The following is a 27,499-nucleotide window of genomic DNA, read 5'->3' as shown; positions in this document are numbered from 1 at the left end:
AAATAATAATGTCACAACAATACTAGACCAACAGAGATATTCTAAAAAAAAACTAAATGTGAACCATCACCTATAAATTTAAAACAAAAAATGAATTAACTCTTTAAATAATTTAATAAATACTCCGTAAATTGTAACCTGTAACTTCTCAAACCAAATAGGGCAATAGCCCTAATAACTTTGATGGGGCAAGGTCAATGTTTATAAACTCAGAACTTGAAGGATCGAATTGCAATAACGAGAAAGTTCTCTGAACTGAAAATTTGAAACCAGTGCGGCAGTGCCTTCTCTTGCCCGCCTTCTTGGTGGTCTTCCTGAAGAAGGATTTAAAAGTGTTCTCTGAAACTCCGAATCGACGAAGAGACGGGGCGTTTCACCCGACCCGCATATCTGAAGCCTCAACTCAGTTCAGCGTTGTTATGGATTCTGATGCTCCTCGAGCTCGGATTGACCAGGTAACCTCTCCCCGACACATACATACACTGTAATTGGAAATGCTATCCACAATTCTCTGAGTTCAAACCCTAAAAAGTTCCACAATTTTCATTTCTTTAGGATTATATCTGTGTGTCTCAATTCGTTCCAATGCCAGGTGTAAATAATACTCAATAATCATATTTCGAACTTATGGCATTGTTTTGCCCGTGTTCTTTGTTGGTTTTGTTAGTTCTTTGCATCAAAGAAGAAGAGGAAATTTGAATCACCTGCTTTGAAATCTCCGAGAGTCAATAAGGATGCGAAGATTTCGATTGAAGGGTCTCCGGGCACCAAAGGCTCCCTGGAGAGTTATCTAGTCAATTCTAAGGACAATAGTACGCCTTTGCAAGAGGCAGGTGGTTCAGCCGTTAAGAGAAATTTGACATTAGATCTAGGGCTAATTTCCAAACATGGAAAGGAAGTGGCTGTTTCTTCAAGGCAAGCACATTCTCAAGGTTTTGAAACTACTGGTGAAGGGGAGAAATTTGAAGTTTTATCCGATACAGGCTTTGCAGCTAGAGAGCTTCCTAAAGATTCCTTGGAGTCGACAGGAGTTCAGGAAAATTTAGAGCTTAAACAATTTGCTAGTGATTTCTTGTCATTATACTGCAGGTACTTTATTTATTATTTATATACACAACTAGTACCACTGAGATTAAATTCACAACATGAGAAAAACAATTTTTTTTTCTTCAGCATGATCGGAGCTTTATATATTCTTTCTGTTCTATATGTTAAATGATATCTTTTTTTTTTTTTTTTTTTTTCTTTGGTCCATCACACAGTGAAGTACCACCTAGTGAAAGTTTACCATTACAGCAAAATGTGCATCCCAATAAAAGGCATGCTAGCCCATCTACTTGTGATCTGGATGTTATGACATCAAAGGGAAGGAGGCCCTTTACTGCTGATGGGAGCCACTCTTCTGTTGAGGACAATACAGCTAGCTCCCCTAATAAGTATCTTGAAGATACCTATAATAATGTGGCTGCTAAGTCTGCATATGGATTTGTGCATTCTAGTGAGGTAGATTACAGAAACATCATTTTCAAATATTCATATTTTCTGTTTATTAACATTTTATATCTGCATTTGAATTTTTACATGCCATTGTAGGTGAATGTGGATAGACTTGCTGAACCTCAAATAAGCTTGAGAAAATGTAATAATGTTCCTGTTGCTGAAGCAACTGAGTCTCTAACACCTGGTTTGTCTGCTACAAAACATGTGGCTGATACTCCATCATCAGGACATAGGACCTCTATATTTTCACCGGGAGAAACTTTCTGGAATGAAGCAATTCAAGTTGCTGATGGGTTATTTGCTGGAAATAAGAAAGTTTCTTACCAAGTTACTAAAGAAACTGAAGCTTTGAATACCCGGCATGAGATACTTAGTTCCAACAATCTAAAGAATGGAGGATGTGACAATAAATCAAACAAAATAATTGAAGGAATTGCAGATAAAGTTTCTGGTGTGGGAATGGTTCCTGCTATTGTGCCAATAAGGAAGATTGGTAAGGAATTGGATAAAGAAGTCTCTCCATTGCCTGTAAAGCATTTTGACTTTGCTTTAGAGGACAAAATTTTTTCTCAAAGTAAGAATTGCCAGATTCTCAGTGGACAGCAAGCCCGACATGTTTCTGCAACTAATCAATATGTTCACAGCACCTGCAATGAAGCTCAAGTAAATGAATCTTCACTTGAGGAAAATGTAGGCACCTCAAAATATGCTGCTTCTAAAAGTAAAGTGGAAGTCTTTGTGCAAGACAATGGTAGCCCAATGTTTAATACACCAACCGAGAGATCAGGTGATATCAAAGCTATTTCTGAATCAAGTGAAGATGATACTCCTTCAAGTTTTGCCCTGCAAAAGGATCGTTTAGATCTTAGCAATTGGCTTCCACCTGAAATATGTAGTGTATACAAGAAGAAGGGTATATCAAAATTGTATACATGGCAGGTACTGTTTTACACTTTTGGGAAATATATAATTTCCAACACTACAAAGCTTATGAAAGTCGGGTGTATATGGTTAGGTCATAGGTGTGGGGATTAAAGTCTATATATTTTTTGTTGTTAATTGGAAACTAGATTGAAGGGGATCATTAGATTCTTTTTTTTTTTTTTTTTTTTTTTTGTTTGGGTGGATTGTTTGAGTTGGCACCAGTATATGGTTTGAGGGGGCCATGATCCTCCCCATAGTTAAAAAGAAGTACATTAATCCAGAACTTTTCAAGAATTCCTCCCCAACCCAGGAAAAAGAATATCATAGTGATTCTGGCCATGCTTCTCACTATTTTGATAATTTTCCACTGGTTAGATGCCCAAGTCCAGCCTACATCGTCCTCTATTGGACTGAGTTTACCATTTGAATGTGCCTTTGCGTAGGAGATATGAGACCAAAAAAAAGTGGGCATCATTGATTGCTTTGCTAGTCACTACCATTAAGTTATTCTAAACATGCATGATTGTCTTAGTCTTTCATAATGAACAACTTTATTTCAACCATGCATTTTTGTGGGTGTGTATGTTAAATTCCAGTAAGCAGCTATTGCATATGGTTATATCTTAGCTACCTGCAAGGCCAAATTTCTGCTGATGTCGAAAGACACTGGATTCTAGCTTGCTTCTTGACATTTGTTTCCTTTTAGTAGTAATTCCTGCTAACTGCTGTTGAGACTTCAGAAAGGAATCTTTTTTGCCTTCAAAAGATGATTATTATTTTTTCTTTTCCTATGTTAAAAGTATAATTAACATTTCTCCATTTTTCAGGTTGATTGCCTGCAAGTGGATGGTGTTCTGGAGAACAGGAATCTGGTTTATTGTGCCTCTACAAGGTATATATATCAGCTTTGAAAATTCTGTTCTTTCACATTTCCTTGTGGTGTCAATCTTATTTGTCTTTAAGCTTTCCAGAGGACCCTACTGCCTGACCTTAAATAAGCTACTTAGCTACTTAACTGCATTCCTCATTGATCCTTGTTTTAATATATTGACAGGATAATTAACTGGCATCTTAAGTGACCTTGCAGCTTGTTTATCTGTCTTCAATGAATCTGTGCACAGTGCATTAATTGCTTGGAGAGAAAGATTTGCAGATACAGAATTTAGTGGTCAATCCTAGTGTTATAACATATAATGAAAGAGAGAAGAAGAATAAATGCTCATAAATTATGATATTTTAGTCACTTTTATGAGCAACACTCATCACTCTCACCTTATGCTTATTCACTTTTATATTTCAGATGAAGACTAGCTTCCCCATTCTCAGTAACAAATTCTTCTATACCTCCTAAATGAGTTATTCGTTATTGTTCTTTCTAACCCCAATCTCAATTTGCATGAGTATGGGCAAATTTCTAGAACTAGATTGGAACGGGCTAAAATTGATATTAAACATTAATCTCCTAGCTTTAGATGATTATATTATCCTTGAAATTGTTTATTTACACAGTGGTCATTTTGAAAGAAGACGTACACTATAAAAATGTATTGGAACATTTTATTTTCCTGTTGCCAAATTCCTCTGGTAAATTTTCCAAGAGGTTATTTTCTCTCATCTGTAGGAGAAATAGCATGTCCAGTTCATCTTCTCCGCATTCCCAACGAAGATTCATTATTTTCTGGCAACTGATATAAATTTTTCTACACATTTCCCTCTATTCTCCATATGTTGATACATCAGATTTCATCAAGGTGAACTCTTCAAGAAGTTTAGTGAATCTAATTATTGTTTTTGACTTGGGTTTCTTTAATTCCTGTAGTGCTGGTAAAAGCTTTGTTGCTGAAATTTTAATGTTACAGCGAATCTTATAAATTTTTCTACACATTTCCCTCTATTCTCCATATGTTGATACACCAGATTTCATCAAGGTGAACTCTTCAAGAAGTTTAGTGAATCTAATTATTGTTTTTGACTTGGGTTTCTTTAATTCATGTAGTGCTGGTAAAAGCTTTGTTGCTGAAATTTTAATGTTACGGCGAATCTTATCAAAGGGAAAAATGGCAATCCTTGTACTGCCATATGTATCCATCTGTGCAGAAAAGGTGCAGCAGTTCTTTCTTCTTTAAAATGTTTTAGTTCTCTTGCATATGTTACTTACATTTTGACTTATGCTGAAATTACACATACAGGCAGATCACCTAGAGGTCCTTTTAGAACCACTTGGGAAGCAGGTACGCAGTTATTATGGAAATCAAGGCGGTGGAGCCCTTCCAAAGGACACATCTGTTGCTGTTTGTACAATTGAAAAAGCAAACTCCTTAGTTAATAGACTGCTAGAAGAGGGTCGTCTTTCAGAGCTTGGTATAATTGTGATTGATGAACTGCATATGGTATTTACTTTTTTTTTTTTTTTTTAGAAACATACTGCAAAGTTTCACTTTTCAATCGCTTATCACCATTTTCTTCTTCTCTCTCCTATAAGCAACAAGATTCTTTTTTGTTTGTTTGTTTGTTTGTTTGTTTGTTTAATATACAGAGTATATGACTTTTAACAGCAGCACAAACAGAATACCCTAATTAATCATCTACATGCTCTTGTAGCTGTGCAATTGCGATGGTATTTTCTGTTTTACTACTAAATATGTATGCACCTTCATAATAGGTTGGTGATCGGAGCAGAGGTTATTTACTGGAGCTATTGCTGACAAAGCTTCGGTATGCAGCTGGTGAAGGCAACACAGAATCATCTAGTGGAGAAAGTTCAGGTATGAGCAGTGGGAAAGCTGACCCTGCTCACGGTCTTCAAATTGTTGGAATGAGTGCAACTTTGCCAAATGTGGCTGCAGTCGCTGGTTGGCTTGATGTGAGTAAGACAATCTTTATTTCTGGTAGTAAACCAAAGATCAGCTTCAAAGTGTCTTAGGAGAATTACATTCTACAATATTCTTGATTTCAAGGGTTTGGATTCCTCCATAAATATGCCAAATGTTTATGTATTATTAATATATTATGGCTATAGCAATTCACAACAACTAAGGTAGCTGTGGAGTTATGGGTAAACATTTACTTGTCTTAGTGGACTCACAAAATATGCGATAGATAGTGTAGATTAATAAAAAGTGTGGTGACTCCTTTTGTTTACTATATTATTTATTTATTTATTTATCTGACGGTTAACTTTTCCAATTAAAGGTTTGGGTGCATTTATATCTTTATTTGCTTGTTGATTGCCAAAGCTCTGTATGTGTTTCTGAAATTCCCTTGAGAGCTTTGCACAATTTAGTTATACCTGCAATTAAATATTGGAGCATACCTGTGATTTTTCTTCTTTTGTTGAAACTGTATTACTTTCTCCTGAAATTATCTTTTGAATGCCAAAGCACTGTTTGATTGCTTATGAACACAGCAGCAATCTGTAACCATTTTAAGTTCATATGGAATTGTATTCTTGAATTGATGCATGGGCTAATTCTCCATTACAGTCTTTTTGCAAGCTCATTTGAAATCCAATAATTTTAGGTGAAAGGAATATGAATGCCACTGTCACATCTCTGCAAACCCTTCTGAGTTTACCCAATTTTCATTAAAAGTTCAAAATCATGCCTCTTGTATGATGCCCATGCATATGACTACCAATTTAAAATGTTAGCCTAGGATTAATTTTTTTTTTATATAAAAGTGATTGGTAGAATCTGGAAATTGGCTCTCAAGGTTCATGTCATCCGATAATTCTTTTTGTCTAATTTGCTTCTTACAGGCAGCTTTGTACCAAACAGATTTCCGCCCTGTTCCATTAGAGGAGTACATTAAAGTAGGTAACACAATTTATAACAGAAAGATGGAAATTGTAAGGACAATGTCAAAAGCTGCTGTGCTTGGTGGCAAAGATCCAGATCATATTGTTGAGCTGTGCAATGAGGTTGGCTCTCACTTTATTAAAATTCTATTAGCAAGGATTTTAAGCCCTAACAAATTTGGATAATTGGATTATATCAGGTTGTTCAAGATGGTCATTCCGTGCTAATTTTCTGTTCCAGTCGAAAAGGATGTGAATCAACTGCTAGGCATGTTGCAAAGTACTTGAAGAAATTCTCAGTCAGCCCTTACAACAACCAGACTGAATTGTTTGATATTGATTCTGCCATAGATGCCCTGCGAAGATCTCCTGCAGGCTTGGATCCTACACTAGAAGAGACTCTTCCAGCTGGTGTTGCCTACCACCATGCTGGACTTATGGTAGCATGTTTTTTTAGTGTTATATCCTGTCTTCCCTTGGCTTTTCCTTTCAAAGTTGTTATTTGTGCTTTTGTCTTCTGTTTCCTCCAACATGTCTTTTTTACTGACCCTTCAAATGAAGTACTATTTGAAGTATTAACCAAAGTTTTTCCTTTTCAAGGTTGAGGAAAGAGAGACTGTTGAAAGTTGTTATCGCAAAGGACTTGTACGAGTCTTAACTGCTACGTCAACTCTTGCTGCTGGAGTTAACCTCCCTGCCCGTAGAGTTATTTTCCGACAACCCCGTATTGGGTGTGACTTTATTGATGGAACAAGGTACAGGCAGATGGCTGGTCGTGCTGGCCGGACAGGGATTGATACAAAAGGAGAGAGTGTAGGTTTACCTTATCTTTGTGTACCTTTATCTTGTTGGCTTTTAATCATCAATTATGCAGAAGTACATAACTTGTCATAGAGTCTTCATATGTCAAGTTGTTAGGAGGGCTAAAAGCTGTTTTATCCAATTAGATTGTTTCACTGTTTTCTAATTTTTAATTTATTCTTGTGCCTCTTTTAATCTTATCACTATTAAAGTTGTTATATAAATGTGTTGTGTCTTTGTTGAATTAGGTGCTGATTTGCAAACCAGATGAAATAAAAAGAATACTGAGACTCCTAAATGACAGCTGCCCACCATTGCATTCTTGTCTGTCGGATGATAAGAATGGAATGATCCATGCAATATTAGAGGTTGTTGCTGGTGGCATTGTTCAGACCGCTAATGATATTCACCGATATGTTAGATGTACCCTTCTTAATTCAACAAGACCATTTGAAGATGTGGTAAAATCAGCACAAGATTCTCTTCGATGGTTATGCCACAGGAAATTTCTTGAATGGAGTGATGATACAAAATTATACACTATCACACCTCTCGGTCGAGCATCTTTTGGCAGTTGTCTCTCTCCAGAAGAATCACTTGTAAATGTCTCACACTGCTATGATTTTATACTCTTTGAAGAATTTCATTTGCTTTCTCTTGGATTCTTGACATTACCTGCTGCCATAATGCATTTTACTTATTGACATGGTTGAACTTCTTTAGAAAACTAAAATAATAGTTGTACTTGGTCTTGCTTATCTCGTCTTTCCTAGGTTGTATTGGATGATCTGTTGAGGGCAAGAGAAGGTTTTGTACTTGCATCTGATCTGCATCTGGTTTACTTAGTCACACCCATTAATCTTGAGGTTGAACCGGATTGGGATTTGTATTATGCAAGGTTCATGGAATTGCCTACTTTAGATCAGGTAAAAATCTTAGTTCCCAAGGCTTCTAAAGTTTGATAAGTGGTTTATACTTGCAGTAGTTTGTGTGTATTGCTCATAAAACTATTTGGTCTAAAATGTGAAATTATATGTTCATCCGTTTGATTTTTGTCATATAGTACTATGATAAGTGGAAATGTTTTATGATTATATGCATTATGATTTTATTTTCTGTACTATATATGATTTAGACCTATTGCTCATAAAACTATTTGGTCTAAACTGTGAAATTATATGTTCATCCATTTGATTTTTGTCATATAGTGCCCATGATAAGTGGAAATGTTTTATGATTATATGCATTATGATTTTATTTTCTGTACTATATATGATTTAGACCTATGACATCTTGCCTGGTAGGAACTGTAAATTTCTTACAGTTGAAGGTTTAGTTCATATACTTCTTTAATGCTTTATGCTGTTCTATTAACAGAGCATGGTTGAAGTGTCTTCTTGGTTAATTATTATAGAGTAGTTTGAGAAGATAGGAACAGTTATATTGTATTGCTGCATTGAACATATGCTTCCCTATATTTATGATGCGCAGTCTGTTGGCAATCGAGTTGGTGTTCAAGAACCCTTTTTGATGCGGATGGCTCATGGAGCTGCTCCAGTTCGCAGCTTCAATAGATCAAGGGAGGGTAATAAGGGATTGCAGGTAAAGCTTGAGTGCAAATCTGGGGTTTCAAATCATAGCGTGCTTTCAGATGAACAAGTGCTACGAGTGTCTAGGAGGTTTTTTGTGGCTCTAATACTAACAAGACTTGTACAGGTGGGATATCTTGGTCTCTAGTTTGTTTGTTTTTTTGGGCTTTTACATGTGAGGTTGAGTTTAATTGGTTTTCTTCTGGGTCCCTTGACCCTTGATTGCTCTCTCAAACACCTGGATTCAATATCCTCCTTGTCCAGTGGTTTAGAAAGTACTCTTAAGATATTTTAGAGTTGCTTCCCTATGTTGAGATTTTGTCTCTCTTAATTTTTATGCCTAAATTGCTATTGTGTTGGAATGAAGGAAGTGCCTGTTCCGGAGGTTTGCGATGCTTTCAAAGTGACTAGGGGCATGGTTCAGGGACTGCAAGAAAATGCTGGGAGGTTTGCATCTATGGTGGCTGTCTTTTGTGAAAGGCTTGGTTGGCAGGACCTTGAAGGCTTAGTTGCCAAATTCCAAAATCGTGTTTCATTTGGAGTCAGGGCAGAGATTGTGGAGCTCACTACCATACCTTATGTTAAGGTTATTAAAATTCCAGCCTTGCATATAAATAAATAAGTACATACACACAAATACATATTCCTATAGTTTTTTTTCCCCCTCAAAAGTCATTACAATAATCAAAGCTTACTAGGGTTCCCGAGCTAGAGCACTTTACAAATCTGGTTTGCGGACTCCTCAAGCAATTGCCGAAGCATCACTTCCTGAAATTGTGAAAGCACTTTTTGAATCTTCGTCATGGTCTGAACAAGGTAGTCTCTGTAAGATGCTCGTAAGACATCTCTAAGTTAATCTTTTCTCTTTGTTGATGTTTTTTTCTCACTTTCCTCGTATTCTGAAACTATTGTTAATATCTTAATATCTATAGATATATAGCTCTTTACCCATACTCATCTATACTTCATGTCCCCAATACTTTGAGCATTAGTACATCAAGGTTCAAGATGCTTACAGCCTTCTCTTACTTCCATCTCATCTATCTATGGTTTTCAATCACTATCAGCGAGTGATCTCTAACCTGCTAAAATTGCCTTCCTATTGAAAGGATCTGTACAGCGGAGGATGCAATTGGGAGTTGCTAAAAAGATTAAAAATGGTGCCCGCAAGATTGTTCTTGAGAAAGCTGAAGAGGCAAGAATTGCTGCATTCTCAGCTTTCAAGTCACTTGGACTTGATGTGGCACCTCTTTCTCGACCTCTTCTGTCAACTGCTGCAGGAAATGCTGATAGGAAAGAATCAAGCACCTCTTCTGATGAAAAGTCAACTAGCAGTTTTGTTCATCCGGAGCATATAAACCATGTAGTTTCGACATCAGCCAAGGAAGGAAATGAGAAGATAAATGGGGTTATTTCAGAAGCAGGAGAAGAAAATTCAAAAGGTAGATTTTCTATACAATATAATATTGCTTATGGTGAGCCTGTTTCAGCTGCAGAAGGGTATAGAAGTATCAATTCTGAAAATGAAACAAGCACTATTCCTCTTCAGTTCAATAGCAATGAAGAAAAAGCCTATGGTGAGGATATTGGTCATATGGTGCAGAAGCTGCATGACAGGGATGGAACTAGTACCAGAAATGACAAGAATGCACTGGAGAGCGGTCCAGTTAATGCAGTTAGGAGTCCTGGGGGATTTGATACTTTCTTGGATCTCTGGGACGCTGCTGGAGAATTCTATTTTGATATCCACTTCAACAAAAGATCTGAACTGAGCACCAATGTTCCTTCTGAAATTCATGGCATAGGAATCTGTTGGCAAAATTCTCCTGTGTATTATGTCAATTTTCCCAAAGATTTATTTTGGTCAAACAGCAAAAAAAATCTTCTGCTGTCCAATGTTTTTGGTGATAATGATGCTCTATCACCAAAGCATCAATGGGAGATGGCGTTACAACGATGGGATAGAATTAGAACTATAATGGGGAAAAGCAATGTAAAAAAGTTCACTTGGAACTTGAAAAAACAGATTCAGGTGCTTGAGTGCCCTGCTGTTTCAATTCTGAGATTTGGTTCAGTGAATGCCGCCGTGGCCAAAGCTGAGGGTTTGAATCTAAATGAAGGGTATTATATTTTTTCTCCTGTCCATTTACAAGATGCATTTGATCTTTGCATTGTGGCATGGATTCTTTGGCCTGATGAGGAGAAGGGTTCTAGTCTTAGTCTAGAGAAGGTAATTTCATACATCTAGTTACAAGGTTTTCTGATTGTAGACTGCACATATTTAAAATGCATGAGAAGGAATCTGCATGATTTGGTACCATGATCCCTAGGTATCTGGTAGTCACATTTGGCTCCTATTAAATCAAGAGTTGAGTTGGTGCTGGACTCCATTTGGGATTGAATCTCCATGATGTTCCATGTGTGTTCCTTGTTTACAAATATATAGCTTCAAATAGTGCTTCCGTGCAGTAAGGGAGCCACATTGGACATAACCCAGCCTTTTTGCAACATGAAATGACTGCCTTCTGTCTGCTCAAGTGCTCATAGCTTTAGAGCTTAAAAAAAACTTGCTGCTTTGCTAGTAATTGAGCCACTGGATAGAAATACGAGAAGGCCGTGTTTTTTTTTTTTTTTTTTTTTTTTTTTTTTTTGGATTTATCCATATATATTTGATCTCTTTGGTTAAAATTTATGTACAGGAAGTCAAGAAGAGGTTATCAAGTGAGGCTGCTGCATCTGCTAACCAGAATGGTAGATGGAAGAACCAAATGCGAAAAGCTGCTCATAATGGTTGTTGCCGCCGAGTTGCACAAACACGGGCCTTGTGTTTGGTTCTCTGGAAACTACTAATATCTGAAGGTCTTCTTAAGCCTCTTACAGCTGTTGAGATGCCATTGGTATGCTGAGCTACATCTGATCTTAGGTGTCATAATTTATTACTCCGTATGTGATTGCAAAACTCTTCGATGACTAGCTGACAATTAGTTTGCCTGTGACCATTCAAGTCCACTCACTGGTTATTGAGTATTTTTTAGCAGATACTATTCTTACTCTTTTTCCTGTGGTTTTTCCCTCCAACAATTAAGGATGGTGTTAAACACACAGAGCTCAAGGTTTTTTTTTTTTTTTTTTGTCCTGACTTTCTATAGTTTAAACTCCTAGGCCCTGTTTGATACATTGGAATTGTAACAAGTGGGAATGGATGAAATTTTGATAGGAATGGAGAAATTAATCAAAGGATATCTGATACTAGGAAAATAGATTTTGGTTCCTAGTCCATTGGATCATTGTTCCTTCTGTGTAGCAAAGTAAAGGAAATTGAATGATTCCTTATTCCATGTAGTGATTTTGTATAGAATTCATGTGCCAGACATGGTAAGGAGTCAATGATTGGAATTGTGATTCCACTATTAGTTATCACATAAGTGTGTCAAATTGCTTTCCTAAGCTTCCAGTTCTGTTTTATTTCCTCCTAACATATTTGGTCCAATTATAGCATATTGTTTGCTTCCATTTAGCCCTTTTTTTTTTTTTTTTTTTTTTTTTTTTTTTTGGTAGGGCTAATGAAATTTTCTCTTGCTGAAAGTAGCAATATATCTTGAGTTCCACTTTCCATGTTGGGTGTGTATGTGTGCCTTATTTTAGTTTTGATTCTTATAGCCATGATATAATTATTTAATGAAGTTCATGTATCAATAGTTACAGAAATTGACTGAGGTCTCTTTCAATTTAATTAGTTTATCCTTTTGTACCAAGAATATCCCTACAAAATCAAGTAGAGGAGAAAATAAAATTCCCCAGTAGCAAGTTTTTGATTTTCTTTGTGATATGATACTTGTTATTCACTCCTTAGAAGCCAATTAATGGTTTCTATTTTATCTCATTCTTTAATTTTTATTGTTTCTTTCTTAGGTTGATATTCTTTCAGATATGGAGCTGTGGGGAATTGGTGTTGACATGGAAGGCTGCCTACGAGCTCGGGAAATCGTGAGAAGAAAGCTAAAGTGTTTGGAGAGGGAAGCTTACATGTTGGCTGGCATGAACTTTTCATTGAATACTCCTGCAGACATCGCAAATGTTCTTTATAACCACTTAAAGCTTCCTATTCCAAACAGTGATGACAAAGGGAAACAACACCCCAGCACTGATAAACATTGTTTGGATTTGCTAAGGTACTCAGGTGTATCAATTGCCTTGCTGTCTATATAATGTTGCATTTTCCATTGGTGTAAAATTACTTGCCAAGAGACTTGAAACTATTCACCCAGGTTGCTGTTTTCTGGCACTACATTTCTTCCTTATAGTTTAAGGGAAAGCTGGAAATGGCAGTTTTGTGTTCTTGTCAAGTCAAGTTGAGCACTGCTTCATAATCTGGGGTAGATGCATGAATCCTTGTTCTTTTTCAGCTCTGTAGGATTATTGCATACTGTTGTTTATGCTGATTATGATGAATATACTTTTTTGCTTCCCTTTGCATAGACTTGATGCCACTGTATGAAAACATTTGTTCACTTTCAGGGATGAGCATCCTATTATTCCTGTTATCAAAGAGCACAGAACACTGGCAAAACTCTTGAATTGTACATTGGGTTCAATTTGTTCACTTGCTAGGCTATCTATGAGGACACAGAGGTATACACTGCATGGTCATTGGCTGCAGACATCAACAGGTACAGGACGGCTTTCGATGGAGGAACCGAATCTCCAGGTTCATTACTGCCACCAGTTTTTGTTGTACACTAAATTCCACTGCTGGATAGCTTTTTTCTTACAAGCACAGATTAATCTTACTACCATATACTTTTTCTGGTAGTGTGTTGAACATATGATTGATTTCAAGATGAATAACAATGATAAAGCTGATGGTGAGTCAAATGCTGACCATTACAAGATCAATGCTCGTGACTTCTTTGTGCCTACTCAGGTATCCTGTTTTAGATTTTGAAATCAAAGACTAGTAGACTGCATGTATCTGTTTGAATTTTGGTAATAACTATCATTGGCTATACTGTGATATACCTCTTTGTAATTTTTTTTTTTCTCATTTTTCAGGAGAACTGGCTATTTCTGACAGCAGACTACTCTCAGATAGAACTGAGACTTATGGCCCATTTCTCTAAAGATTCCTCTTTGATTGAGCTCCTAAGTAATCCCCATGGTGATGTTTTCACCATGATTGCAGCAAGGTGGACAGGGAAATCGGAGTCTATTGTGAGCTCAAAAGAGCGAGACCAAACTAAGAGGTTGGTTTATGGCATTCTGTATGGAATGGGATCTAAATCTCTTGCTGAACAATTGGGCTGCAGTTCAGATGAAGCTATTGAAAAAATTCAAAGCTTCAAAGGCTCTTTTCCCGGTGTTGCTTCCTGGCTACAAGAAGCAGTTTCTATCTGTCGTGAGAAAGGGTGAGTACATATTGCTAATTGTTTTGCTATATCTTTACAGACCTTTAACGGTTCAGAAAAGAAATCATCCTTGCTTTACTGAAAATCAAACAAGTCGTTCTTGAGGTCACTAGTTGCTTACTAACCTTAGGCATATCGAGTTCATTACAAGGCCCTTTCCCTTCACCAGATTACCAAGTTTCTGCCTTTCATTGAACAAGCATTTGTGGTTTCTTATGTAGTACTGGTTTTTTACTATCATTTCAATATTTATACAATTTTGTAGATTCCTGATTCTAAATCATGAGATTACAGTTTCAGCTAAAACATAGAACTCCTCACCATATAAAAATAGATCATTATCCAGCACTAAGGGAGGTTTTTTGTTTTTAATAGTTGAGGTTGTGTTGTTCTATTAGCTGCTTATCTGCATTAAGGTCATTTAGTTTAAGCAACAGAAACCATAATCCTTGTTCAAATGCGTGCCAGGGTTTTATGGACTTAACTTATATCAATCATCTTTGAGCTAGGATGCGATTAGTCCTCAAATTTCTGTTTGGGTCAAATTTTATGCTTCTTTCAGAAGTGGATAATCATTTCGTTCTGCTATAGAGTCATCCCTTATGACTCTCTCCTAATGGTATTTACTTTTGTGGAGCAGTTATGTGGAGACCCTTAATGGACGAAAGCGTTTCTTGTCAAAAATCAAATTTGGAAACAGTAAAGAAAAATCTAAAGCTCAGCGGCAGGCTGTGAATTCAATCTGTCAGGTATTTTTTGTTCCCTACTTCCATATTCTCCTCCTATTCCTTTTTGTAATAATTATTATTTATTTTTTTCCTGGTTGCAAAATGCTTATTACGCTTAATGCTGTTTTTAAGGGGTCTGCCGCTGACATTATCAAAATAGCAATGATAAGTGTCCACTCTGCAATTGTCAAGGATATTCCAAAGTCTAGATCTAATTCTGCATTGCCTGAAAACTTTGACATGCTTAAAGGGAGATGCCGAATCGTCCTACAGGTAGTTATCACTTATCAGTATGTCTTTTGACCAATATCCACCCAAAAATTTAAAATATTACCTTGGCTAAATCTCAAACATGATTATTATAATTATTTGCTTGAGTTGAAATTCATACTCATGCATGTTAAGGTGTGCTAATCTTAAAATTTTTCTTCAAGGTCATCCAAGAGAATTAGAGAAAGAACTAACAATATCTGGGCATTGAAAATTGCCACTTGAGGCTTGGTCTGCTCTTCAGGACTTTGTTAATCTTTCTAACAATTAAACCCAATAAGCTTTTCATGACATTTAGATTTACCTTTGAATTCATTTGATGCCAGAGTCTTTTGTCTTCAGGTTCACGATGAACTTGTCCTTGAAGCCGATCCTTCTGTTGTCAAGGAAGCTGCAATGTTGCTCCGTACAAGCATGGAAAATGCAGCATCACTTCTTGGTAAGAATTTGAATACAAATGCATGTGTACAGTCTTAATATTGGGGACATTTGATATCAGTATATTGTGGGGGTTGGGGGGGGGGGGGGGTAGTCATCAGGATTTCCTGTTCACCATCTCTTTCTAAATATGAGTTCAATCTTCCTTTCTAATTTGTGTAGTTTTCTATATGTGTGCATGTTTTCTCCACTTTGAGCATCATTGTAAATTGATGTCTATTATCCTTTGACCTTTACTAGAAGCCTTTATGTTCAAATGGATTTTATCTTCTATTTTCTGTCAGTACCCCTTCGCGTTAAACTGATGGTTGGAAGAACATGGGGATCTTTGGAGCCTTTCCTCGTTGAAGGATCTAATAGTGATGTTACAGTACCTACTTCATAAGATGTTCGCATGCCGATGTTGGATTGTGTGGTGGGCAACACATGTTATTGCTGATTTATGGCTAAAGGTAGCAATTTAGAATTTCTCATGTTTATTTCTTTCATTCATAGTGCTGTGTTGATAATTTCTTGCTTGTCTGGTCATCTACAACTTGAATTATATTTTAGGCACAACTATATTTTATTTGACAATGGCACACGTACCAACATTCTTCGTCGGCTGGCCCTTGTTTTGATGGCTTGTTGTTGCTGACCCTTGGCCTAGTTGGCTAAATTGAGGCCTCCAGACTGAATCTTGAATTCAAACTGCCCATCCCTGTTGTTTCAACAGGATTGTGAAGGTGGATAGCATTGGTGCAGAATAGTTATTGAGATGATAAAGTTTTCACATTTGCAGCCTGCTTCAGCTGGCTTCTTGAAAGTTAAAACTGTGATATGAATTCCTTTATCTCAAAGGGTTTGAATAAGGTCAAGGAGTTTGGTTTGCAACGCGATGGTGTAACGAAGCTTTCCTGTGCTTCAACTTCCGATGGCTTCGGAGGTTAAATAATTTGTACTGATCGTCTCCTGTCACTTATCTGAAATGACAATTTGTAGTTTTCTTCATCCTGGTTACTTGGTTCGTGCACTTTGTATTGATTGGAGGATTTGGACATAGACACAACCTGGTGAAGCTGTGAAGCTGAGTCACTATATGGCTTCGAGAGGCTGGGTGTTACAGTATTATCACCCTTCTGCCGGTCTCTTTCTTAACTGGGTTTTTTGGTTGGTTCAACGCTGCTGTTTGAAGCTGACAGTTATGGACAGTATCAACAGTATCACTGGAAATGCATAGTATAGATTTTAAACTCAAGTGTAACAAGTAACATGCCAGATGAGAGGGGATTTTCTCCTGTGTTATTATTATTATTTGTATAGCTTCAATTTGAGAAATCAAGATAGTGGTCAATGTTGATTAATGATTATAGGTATGCTGTTTTAGTTCTCTTTTATGCTATTTTGAAGACTTTTGTATATATATTTGGAAGATAGGAACTTGTAAAGAGCAGGAATTGCATTTTTCAATTGCAAAATTGAGTTCGTCTTTGTATTTATCGTTCAATTATCTTAGGGGTATATTCAATCATGACTTTTGTAGAGTTTTAAAGACTTTTAAAATGATATATTTTAATAAATTTTGATTGACTTTCATAGAATCGTTTAAAACTTTTTAAAATTTTATAAGACTCTATAAAAGTCTATATAAAAAACATTCATAGACTTTTATCAACTTTTTATTTTAAAAGTCTACAAAAGTCATTGAAATTCTAAATTAAATACATCCTTACAAATTTTCAATGGTTTTGATTCTTATCATTTATATAATTTTCTTACAAAACAATTATAATATATCATAAAATTTTCTTCTTATATAGTTCTTCACCCACATCAACATTCTCAACATTATTATTTTTATCCATAGTATGTTGAGACTTATATGCTATTTACTTATATATATCATTAAAAAACATAAAAAAAAATTATTTCATTAGAAATTCATAACAATATTGAATAATAAAATTTATAATAAAAGAGTTGATCAAATAAAATATTTAAAAATATAATTACAAGTTGCATAAAAAAATAAATCTAATATTTATAATATATATAAAAAAAATTATACTTAGATATATTGCTAGGCAACATGCAAAGAACTATTATTTGCAATAAGAGACTTATGGAGAATTAGAGAAAGTTAGGGATAAAAAATTCATAGATCGAAAAAATAAAAATCAATATAAACCAGCAATAATGAAGTAAAAATAATATTATTTCAAATTTTTAGAGGAAGATTGTAAAGTTGAGCAAATTACCAAAATGGTCCCTCGACTATGTCGATTTCAACAATTCAGTCCTAGTCATTTTGATTTCTCTAATCAAATCCTCCGACTATCAAAATTTTAACCATTTTAGTCCTCCGGTGACTTGGATGGCATATTTTGAGGGATATTATTGGAAGTTCACTATGCTCCGTTCACCGGCTATTTGTTCGTTGTTCACTCCCAGAAACCTAATTGATGAAGCAAGATCTGCAACGAAGCCACAACACTGCTTCTTTGTCTCCGTCTGCGATTCTCTCCACGTCTCCGACCAATAACACTGCTTCTTCGTCTCCAACATGGGCGATAGGTCGTCTTCTTCCTGCCAATCAGATCAGAGGGTTCATCATTACGGTGAGTTCATATCAGTTCCTAATTGTAATTGTGGGCAATTGTTGAATCTGAAAACTTCGTGGACAAATGATAATCCTGGGAGAAGATATTGGGACTGCTCTCGTTCAAATGTAAGTTTTTTTTTTTTTTTTTTTTTTTTTTTTTTTTTTTTTTTTTTTTTTTTTTTTTTTTGTAATCCTAGTTGGGAATTTTGATCACCATGTTTTTGTTGAAGTTCGAATGTGAAAATTAGGGATTTTTTTTGTACAGGGCAATGTGTTTGGATGTGGGTTTATTAAATGGTTCGATCCTCCCATGTGCTCAAGGTCGAAGAAAATAATTCCAGGATTATTGCGAAGAATAAATCGACATGAAGAAGAAAATGAGGCATTGAGAAGGAAAATTAGGGTAGCTGGCAATACTAGAATGAATGGCAAATCAAGTGTGAATTGGAAGTTTACTCTTAAACTATTATTCGTTTGGACTGTAATCTTAGTGTTGGCAATGTTGTATTTTTTGTCATCTGTATCTAGTGTTGAAGTTATGGAAAAGAGGCTTAAAATGTTGGCTTGATATTATGTTGTAACATGTTAACTTGAGTTGAATCAATGAAATGGTTGTTATGTTTATGAACCTTAAAATGGTCTACTATGTTTTGTATGATTTTGTCTGCTCGGTTTGGTGTAGTTTATAATGTTAACTTGGTATGTTATTTATTGGTGTTGAATGGTACTGAGTAGAGAGCTGTCTATGTTGTTTATTGGTGTTGAATGGTACTGAGCAGAGAGCTGTCTATGTTTTTTATTGGTGTGGTTTATAATGTTAACTTGGTCTATTTGAATGGTACTGAGCAGAGAGCTATTGAGTCAAAATGGTTCACTGCCAAAATAGAAGTTTGGTTTAATTGACAACTAACAAGAAGAGTCAAAACATAGATTTAATAGCAAAGTGTTGTTCACTGCCAAAACACTTAACATAGTTTTAGTAGCAAAGGGTTGTTCACTGCCAAAAGTCCAAAACACTTAACAACCAACAAAAAAGCCACAGTTTGGAGTAGTTATGACCACCAAAAAAAAGAAGAAGCTACTGTAGACACAGAAAATTTGAACCCAATAAATGGACCGATAAATGGTTATTGGACCGACATCGGAATTGATTATTGGGCCAATTTAATTAATTGGATCATATAAATTAATTAATTTAATTCGATTAGTCCAATTGAATTTGATTTGGGCTATTGAATTAATTAATTAGTTGGCCCAAGCCCATTTCATATTTGAATTTAAATTATAATTATAATTTAAATATAATATTAATTTTATTATATTTGAGTTAGATAATTATAATTTAGTTTGAATTTGAATTAGATTATACAATAACGAACCTGGACTTGATTCTGGGCAAGGTTCATTTTCTAAAATAATTAATTAATTAATTAATTAAAGGGGAAGTTTGTTGATGAATGTTGGTTAGGCTTCTAGTATAAATAGAGCCTTCATTTCATTCCAAAACACACTTGAAAGTTTGAAGAACTTGAATGCTTAGAGCTTGAAGGCATTGAACAACTTGAAGACTTAAGGAGTTGAGAGCATTTGAAGAACGCTTGAAGGCTTGGAGGCATCTTTTGAATATTTTGCAGGCAATTTGAATCCATTGCAGGTACTTTGGAGCTTTGCAGAATTGATTGTCTCGAAGATCTTGAAGTCTTTTGAAGGTATTTGAGGACCTTAAGGCGGCTTGAATCCATTGCATGTGTTTTTGAAATTTTGCAGGATTGATTACTTCTAAATCCTTGACGCTCGTTGTTGGGAGTCACGCCAATTAAATCCCGGAAGCTACGCCAATTGAATCCCGGAGGCACGCGCCACTTAAATCCCGGAGGCTACGCTACTTGAATCCCGGAGGCACTTCCATAGATAACGTTAGTGAAGAATCAGAGGACTAGACAGAGATTTTGTACCTGCATTGAATTATACACACGCTGTACACGGAATTTTGTGAATATATACAAAGTTTATTTATTTTTTTTTTGTGTTTACAGCTACATAATGTTATACTCCTAATCAACGTACTCCTCACCCCAATCATCATCATACTCCTCATGCCCATTCCTTAGGTTTAATGGGAAACTATAACAACCTGTATATAATATAATAACACAGAAAACAATAACAATAAAAAATTGTTTAAACAAAGCAAGTAAAACCACTTTAAACATGCTGCCTGAAAACAAATTAACAAATAAAAGTAAAAGCACATGGTTCCCATATGACTACAAAAAAGAATCTGACTACAACAAAGTACATTGGTCCCCATTTACTCACACACTGGTCCCCATTTACTCAACACATTGCTCCCCTTTTATGCACAGACAACACAATAGTCCCCATTAATTTCATATTGCACAGTGCAGGCAGACATAATACATCATTAACAACTACGAAAATTCATATGTATATGGTCCCCACTGAAAATATAGTACAATAAACCAAGTCTCTTTCCGCAGTACAATAAAGCAAGATCTGCAAAGTATAAATACCTGTTCCGCTTCCACCATCAGTTGCCATTACTCTGTTTCTTCGAACTTCAGACAGGAGTTCTACAAGCTTCGCCTTCTACTTCGCGCACATTTGACTGCTAGGGTTTATGTTGACAAAGCTTTGGGATTTTGACTAAAGACAACGCTTCTGGTTAATTAAAGCGCCAAATATTACGATTCAGCGGGAATAAATGCGAAGTTACTAAACTACCCTTACCATCGCCGGAAGTTGGTCATCCAAGTCACCGGAGGACTAAAATGGTTAAAATTTTGATAGTTGGAGGATTTGATTAGAGAAATCAAAATGATTAGGACTAAATTGGTGAAATCGACATAGTCGAGGGACCATTTTGGTAATTTGCTCTTGTAAAGTTTAGGAGAGAGAGAAAAATTGGTAGAGTTTAGGTATGAGGAAAATATAGGATAATGAATAAAAAAATAATTTTATTAAATTTAGATAGGTTTATAAAGTTTAAATATGAAGAAAAAATAGTTTAAATAGAGAGAGAAAACATTCAAAGTTGTTAGAAAGAAAATTTTGAAATCTTGGGTTGATGGTTGGATTTCAACTATTTATATTTCAGAAGGAAAAGTCTACAAAAGTTTTAAAATTAAAAAGTCTACAAAAGTTCATAACTTTTTGAATACCACATGACTTTTAAAGACTCTCTAAAAGTCTTAATCGAATACGACACGACTTTTAAAGACTCTTTAAAAATATTGATTGAATACCGCCTGACTTTTAAAGACTCTCTAAAAGTTTGAATTGAATACCCCCAAACTCTTAAAGTTCATAAAAGCCTTTAAAACTCTATGAAAGTCATGATTGAATACACCCTCCTTAGTATAATACTATAGTTACGTTTTTTTTTTTTTTTTTTTTTTGGTGCGTGGGAGGAGCACACGGGGTGCTCCACTAGTTGCATTTTATTGTTCTTTCACGCTTTGTCTCATTAAATACTTACGTTAACAGGTATAAAATTGATTATGTTGTTGTTAGAGTAATAGGGTGTTAGTTGAGAGGATTTCTCTTAGCCTTAGTTTTAGGTGTTTGAAATCTATGGCTAGGATTAGTTCTAGTCTAATATAAATAGTTCTATACTTTCTTATACATTGACACACAGAACATATAGTAGTATACGAGTTCAGTTCATTGTTTAACATGGTATCAAAGCCTTGAGGTGATTGGGTAGTGGGTGTTGGTCGGAAAGAGGAGGCGACGCCGACGAGAGAGGCGGAGCAGCCACCGAAGTCCTCACGCGCCGCCGCGGTCCTAGGCTTCCGACGCCACGCGTCGGCGCGTGCGCATTTCTCCGGCGACTACTCCAGTCGAGGCCGGTATCGTTGGGCTCGCCTCTGAACGCCCAGTACGTCTGTAGTGGTGGTGTAGTCCGGTGTTGCAAAGGTGTTTATAGGCTGTCGCGCGAGAGAGAGGTAGGGTTTGTGAGGAAAAAAATGGTTGAGGAGAGTGCAGAGGAAGAAGGGTTGCGTCGAGTGGTTCAGTGACCATAAGGGGTTTGGGTTCATTACCCCTGACAACGGCAGCGAGGATCTGTTTGTTCACCAGTCTGGTATCAGCCGAGAAAGAGAGACAGCAGCCGAGAAAGATAGACAGCTGAGAGAGGCATCTAAGAGAGATGGTAGGGAAGGTCCATGAAGCTGGGTGGTCTGAGGTCCACGAAGCTAAGAAATAATTAGGCAGTAGTTTTCTTTTGTTTATCGTATTCGTATTGATAAGTCTTGAGCTTTGTATTTTGTTTATCATAGTTTGTCGCTCTAAATTAATTTGGTATGGGAGCAATTCTAGGGTCTGAGTTGAGTCAAGTGCAGCTTGTTCAGTGTGCGTAAACAGGGGTGCTGCAGGAGTGGACAGCACGGGTGCCAGGAGTGGGGCGGACCTGACATATGCCGCGGGGGAGGCCGACGGCTGAAGAATGATTCAGAGTGAATCAGTTTACGTGCATGCACCAGGGAAACGATGTAGTGTTAGGCAACGTTGATAAGGGTGCATGGTGAGAGAGACAGGTGCACTGTGGTCTAGCAGCGCTAATGGTTTGTGGAGTGAGAGGTAGGTGCATTGTGGTGTTAGGCAGCGGTAATAGGGTGTGGGGAGTGAGAGGTAGGTGCGGCGCTGTGGTGATTGGCCTAGCTTTTGTTGGCTCTGTAGAAGCATTGTTGATGCGACAAGATGCATTGTGGACTGGTTTGGCACAGCGTGGTTCGAAGGTCGTTCGAGTGGTTCAAGACTTGGGCTTATGAGTCTAGGTGTGGAGTCCTATGGTTCATGTGATACATATGTAACAAGTTGGATGCTCCAACTTGAGGGGGAGTGTTAGAGAAATAGGGTGTTAGTTGAGAGGATCTCTCTTAGCCTTAGTTTTAGGTGTTTGAAATCTATGACTAGGATTAGTTCTTGTCTAATATAAATAGTTCTATACTTCCCTGTACATTGACACACAGAACATATAGTAATATACAAGTTCAGTTCATTGTTTAACAGTTGTGATAGAACGATTACAATTTTTTTTTTAAATGCAATTAGAAAGACTGTTTTGTATCCCAATAACATTTTCATTGTTGTGATGACAATTGCACTCAAATAGCCAAACCTGATGGGTATGGGAAAGGGGAGTGCTTTTGAGAAATGGAGACAACAATTCAGTATTTGGAGACATGGAGTTTAGAGTTCAAGCAAATCTATTGATTTTATTATTTTGAAGCATAAAGAAGTTAACAAATCTAAAATTTTGTCAATCAAAACTTTCATTTTGAAATTTTAATTTTCATACTCTTTTTCCTTTTTATTAAATATTTATTTGAAAAACAATTGAATATATGATTTTTGAGGGAGATAAGGAATGGAGGAAGAAATTTATGGTGGGGATGAGGAGTGTGTCCTTTCATATTCCCGGTCCCATTGTCATTCCATAAAGAAATATATTCTTTTCTAGGTTATAAGAAAGGTGTGAAAGGTTACAAGTTCTGAAATCTTGTAGCAAAGAAAGTTGTGATCAACATGGATTCCGTGTTTGATAAGCAATACACATTGCATTAGAACTGAGAGGATATGTCCGTTGATAGTTCTAGGCCAGCTGAAGTAGAGGTGGATATAGACCAGATTCCGTTGACTAAGAGGCAGAGAATCCACCTACAGCTGAGAGGGCAAAAATTTCCTCTACATCTAAGAGGCTTGAGGTTTCATTGTCCACGTCTACAGGTTCTGATGGAGTAGACTTACAAGATTATAGTTTGGCAGGGACAGATCGAGACGTACCAATGATAAGCCTCTTAGTAGGTATGGATTTGAGAACATGATATCTTTCGCACTTCTTGTTACTAATAATGATATGGTTACCTTTCAAGAGGTTATTTATAGCCATGATCGAGAAAGATAAATGGATGGTTGGTATGGTTGAGGAGATGTAGTCTTTGCATCAGAATCATACCTAGGAGCTAGTTCAACTTCCCGAGGGCAAGAAAACTATTGGGTGCAAGTAGCTCTATAGGAAGAAGTCACCAATATCAGAAAAATGAAGGAAAATGTCACTCGATTAGTTGTGAAGAGATTTTCATAGTTGAAGGGGATAAATTATGGTGATATTTTTTCTCCTGTGATTAGATATACTTCAATCAGGGCGTTAATTGCTTTAGTGGCTGCTTGGGATGTGCACTTGGAGTATATGGATGTAAAGACCACTTGGAAAACTTTGTTAAAGCTGGAGGTGAGCATGGTGATCTAGATAAACAGATTTACATGAAACAATTGGAAAACTTTGTTAAACCTGGAGGTGAGCATCTAGTTTGCATGCAGACTTAAGAGATCGTTGTATGGACTGAAACAGGCTCCAAGACAGTGGATGTAACACCTCAAATTTTAAAACCAGAATATTAAATAAAAAGGCATTTGTTTATTTGAAAACAAGATTTAGATGCGGAAGCAAAATAAAAGAACATTTTACACACAGGGTGCTACCGCCACGTTTGAGCTACCAACTAGGCCCAAACGCACAGGTTGAAAAAGGTTCTATCTATCTAGATGTGAGACGCGACTTATTATGCTAATGATTAGATTTATCTTTATCCTTAAGCTTTAATTGCCTTGTTTTATGCTTAAAATCGGGGGTGTTACAACTATGATTTTGCCTCGTTAAAAACTTGCTAAGAAAATCTTGTAGGAAAAATCTAGACAAGAAAAGTAGTACAAGGTATATGGATAATATATTTGAATACATTCATGCCTCGTTAAAAACTTCACTAGGAAAATCACGTAGGAAAAACCTAGTTGAAGAAAAGAGTACATGATATTTGTAAAATCATATATTGTATTGATTGCCTTGTTAAAAACCTTAACTTAAGAAAACCATGTGGGAAAAAAAACTTAGTTAAGGGAAAAACAGTGCAATCATAAGCCTTCAAGGCATAATCTTTAGGATTGGGGTTTGTCTATTTAAGTATTTATTTGCAACTTTTCTCCCATTGACATTACTATATCATACTGATGCCTCGTTAAAAACCACACTAAAAAACCCAATGGAAAAAACCTAGTGATGAAAAGAGTACAGGGTACGTATATGTTGCAAAAAAAGTACAACTGTTAGTCTTTTAAGACCCAATCTACGGGATTGATTCGAGTGAATGTACTTCTCGTCTCCCCGTGAAGATATCAATCTTTAGGTTCTACATGGCTTAAAGTAAAGTCATTGTTTCAAAAGTAGTACAATCTTCAGGATTGTCATTAGAATTTATAAAATAATCTTGTGACTCTTCTGGAGCATACGTGGGTTTCTTGTGACTCTTCTGGAGCATACGTAGGTAGAATATTTATACAACTTGTCCACTATCCTTCAAATATATCCACTTATAATTTGTATAAGACAATCTTTATTATCTCACATATGATAGTGGAGGTAAAGCAAAACATAACTAGATGGGATTTGACATCATATAATAAGAGTCAAAACAAAGAGTCAATACCCAAGTGGCCTTGGAAAATCACACATTGCTTTCAAAATCTTTTTATAAATCGAAGGTACTAGAGGATATTTGAATATTATTCCAATATATTCAATTGTAAGAGGAGCACTAGGTGTTGCTAGTAATTTCATTGCAAGGACAATGTCAGTCCTGATGCGATCATGGAATTTTTGATTCTATGATAGTGCTCCACTTAGCGATGAAGTAATGGATTTCTAATCCCCAAAATGTCCCCATTATCGAGATAGTCTTTTACCTACTTCAAGATATTATTGGACAACAGTTAGTGTGATTAGTTAGTGGTACTTATTCATAATGTGTCAAAGAATTTTTTTTTAAAATAGACTAATTAGTGTGTAAAATTCCTTTTAAGGAAATACTCGATCTACATGACGAGATAATACTTGGTTTTCCAAGTCCTTTATTTTACAAAAACCCTTTAATAAGTACCTAATGGTACAAATTCATTTCTAAAATTTCATACTTTAGGAGAAAATTACTCAGTAAATTGCTTTGCTAAAAAATAATCAGTTAACTTTGCTTTCTTCGCATCTACAAGGCATTTCATTTAAATATTTAAAAAAAAAAATTAAAACTAATTGTCGAACGCCGCCTGCAGAATTCATCCGTTCGACTTCTCTTCTTCGAGAAGAGAAGCCATGACTTCTCCGTTTGAGAAGCCAGCGAGCTTCTCCGTCCAAATCTGGACAGAGAAGCTTGCTGGCTTCCCCATGAACGGAGCTTCTCCGAATGGAGAAGCCAACGAGTTTCTCCGTCCAGATTTGGACGGAGAAGCGGGTTGGCTTCTCAACGGATTCTAGTCCATGTCGACAGGCTGCTGCCAGCCTGCTGCCATGGCATTATATTGGTTTTTTTAAAAAAAAAAAAAAAAAAACTTTAATTCGCTTTTTAAAAAATAACTTTAAAAATATTAATATAATTGACGTGCCATTTTATGTGGTAGGTGACTTGAAGGTAACATGTTATTATAGGTCAAATCAGTTAATTGTATTATTTTAACAAGTTTAAGAATTTAATTGAATGTTTTTTAATTTAAAGAATTAATTGCACTTTTCTATATAGTTGGAGGGTCTATTTGACCTTTATCCCTATTATTTATAACAATTGAGAATATTTTATTTGATGTAAAATTTGATGCAAAATTTGATATTTTAAGTTGGAGATGACATAAAGCTCAAGTCCAACAACTCCAACGGCTTCGCCTCATCTCTTCAGGGAATGGGGTCTCTTTCACATACGGAGTATATTAAATAATAGTGCCAGGCAATTAATTTTCCAAGCTGCATATTCAATTCAATCATCTTTATTTTACTCTTTGTTGGGTCAAATTAAGGGAATATACAATGCATATGCCCCGTCAATTATAATTTTAAAATTTGAATTTAAATAAATAAAATATATAGGAATAAGGGTCAAATAGGCCATCGAACTGCACACGAGAATGCAATTAGGTCACCGAACTTAAAAAACCTACAATTAGGTCCCTAAACTAACCAATTTCATTCAATTTGTCCATTTTACAGGTTTCTAACAGGTTACTCCTCCACCTAGGATGCATATGTGGCATTTTAAAAAAATTATTTATTTTTAAATTAATTTTTTAATATTTAATAAATAAAAACTAAAATAATTTTATTTTTTTAAATAAAATATTTTGTTAATTTCTTTAAAATTCACAAATCACAAATACAAACTAATTATTTTTAAAATTCGAAAATCACCAAATCACGATAGTTTCTATTAAATAATTTGTTGATTTTTTTATTTGTTCCTGGCCAAAGCATATTACAAAGGGAAATAAAGCAGTAAAAGCAATATATTAGAAAGCAGTAATACTATTAGTAAATGTATCATATTATTAAACAAAACCATAACTATTAGTATTAACAGTAATATAATTTATTGTTTTTTAAAAAAGAAGCAGTATTAGTATTATTA

General features: G+C 35.8%; 1 protein-coding gene across 4 annotated transcripts; it reads left to right on the top strand.

The window, feature by feature from the left end:
- The first annotated feature begins 283 nt into the window (after positions 1–283).
- LOC109184379 (helicase and polymerase-containing protein TEBICHI) lies at positions 284–27,499 on the top strand. Of its 4 annotated transcripts, XM_019334375.1 has the most exons (29): positions 284–455; positions 668–1,089; positions 1,263–1,503; positions 1,594–2,439; positions 3,252–3,316; positions 4,421–4,526; positions 4,614–4,814; positions 5,087–5,287; positions 6,182–6,343; positions 6,421–6,660; positions 6,821–7,033; positions 7,270–7,620; positions 7,795–7,947; positions 8,513–8,737; positions 8,978–9,196; positions 9,309–9,426; positions 9,720–10,840; positions 11,310–11,507; positions 12,523–12,782; positions 13,129–13,318; positions 13,424–13,534; positions 13,663–14,015; positions 14,656–14,764; positions 14,876–15,016; positions 15,356–15,452; positions 15,736–15,903; positions 16,004–16,376; positions 16,433–16,747; positions 27,486–27,499. In XM_019334375.1, exons 1-26 carry the CDS (start codon positions 420–422, stop codon positions 15,834–15,836), a joined length of 6,480 nt encoding a protein of 2,159 aa, XP_019189920.1. In that variant the 5' UTR covers positions 284–419; the 3' UTR covers positions 15,837–15,903; positions 16,004–16,376; positions 16,433–16,747; positions 27,486–27,499. The 4 variants fall into 4 exon arrangements, with proteins under 4 accessions (XP_019189920.1, XP_019189921.1, XP_019189918.1 ...); XM_019334376.1 differs by lacking the exon at positions 27,486–27,499 and having other exon boundaries at positions 16,233–16,376; positions 16,433–16,816; XM_019334373.1 differs by lacking the exon at positions 27,486–27,499 and having other exon boundaries at positions 16,433–16,816.

The sequence above is a fragment of the Ipomoea nil genome, unplaced genomic scaffold (assembly GCF_001879475.1).
Source record: "Ipomoea nil cultivar Tokyo-kokei standard unplaced genomic scaffold, Asagao_1.1 scaffold1259, whole genome shotgun sequence".
Classification (NCBI taxonomy): Eukaryota; Viridiplantae; Streptophyta; class Magnoliopsida; order Solanales; family Convolvulaceae; genus Ipomoea; species Ipomoea nil.
This window is presented reverse-complemented; position numbering and strand designations above follow the sequence as displayed.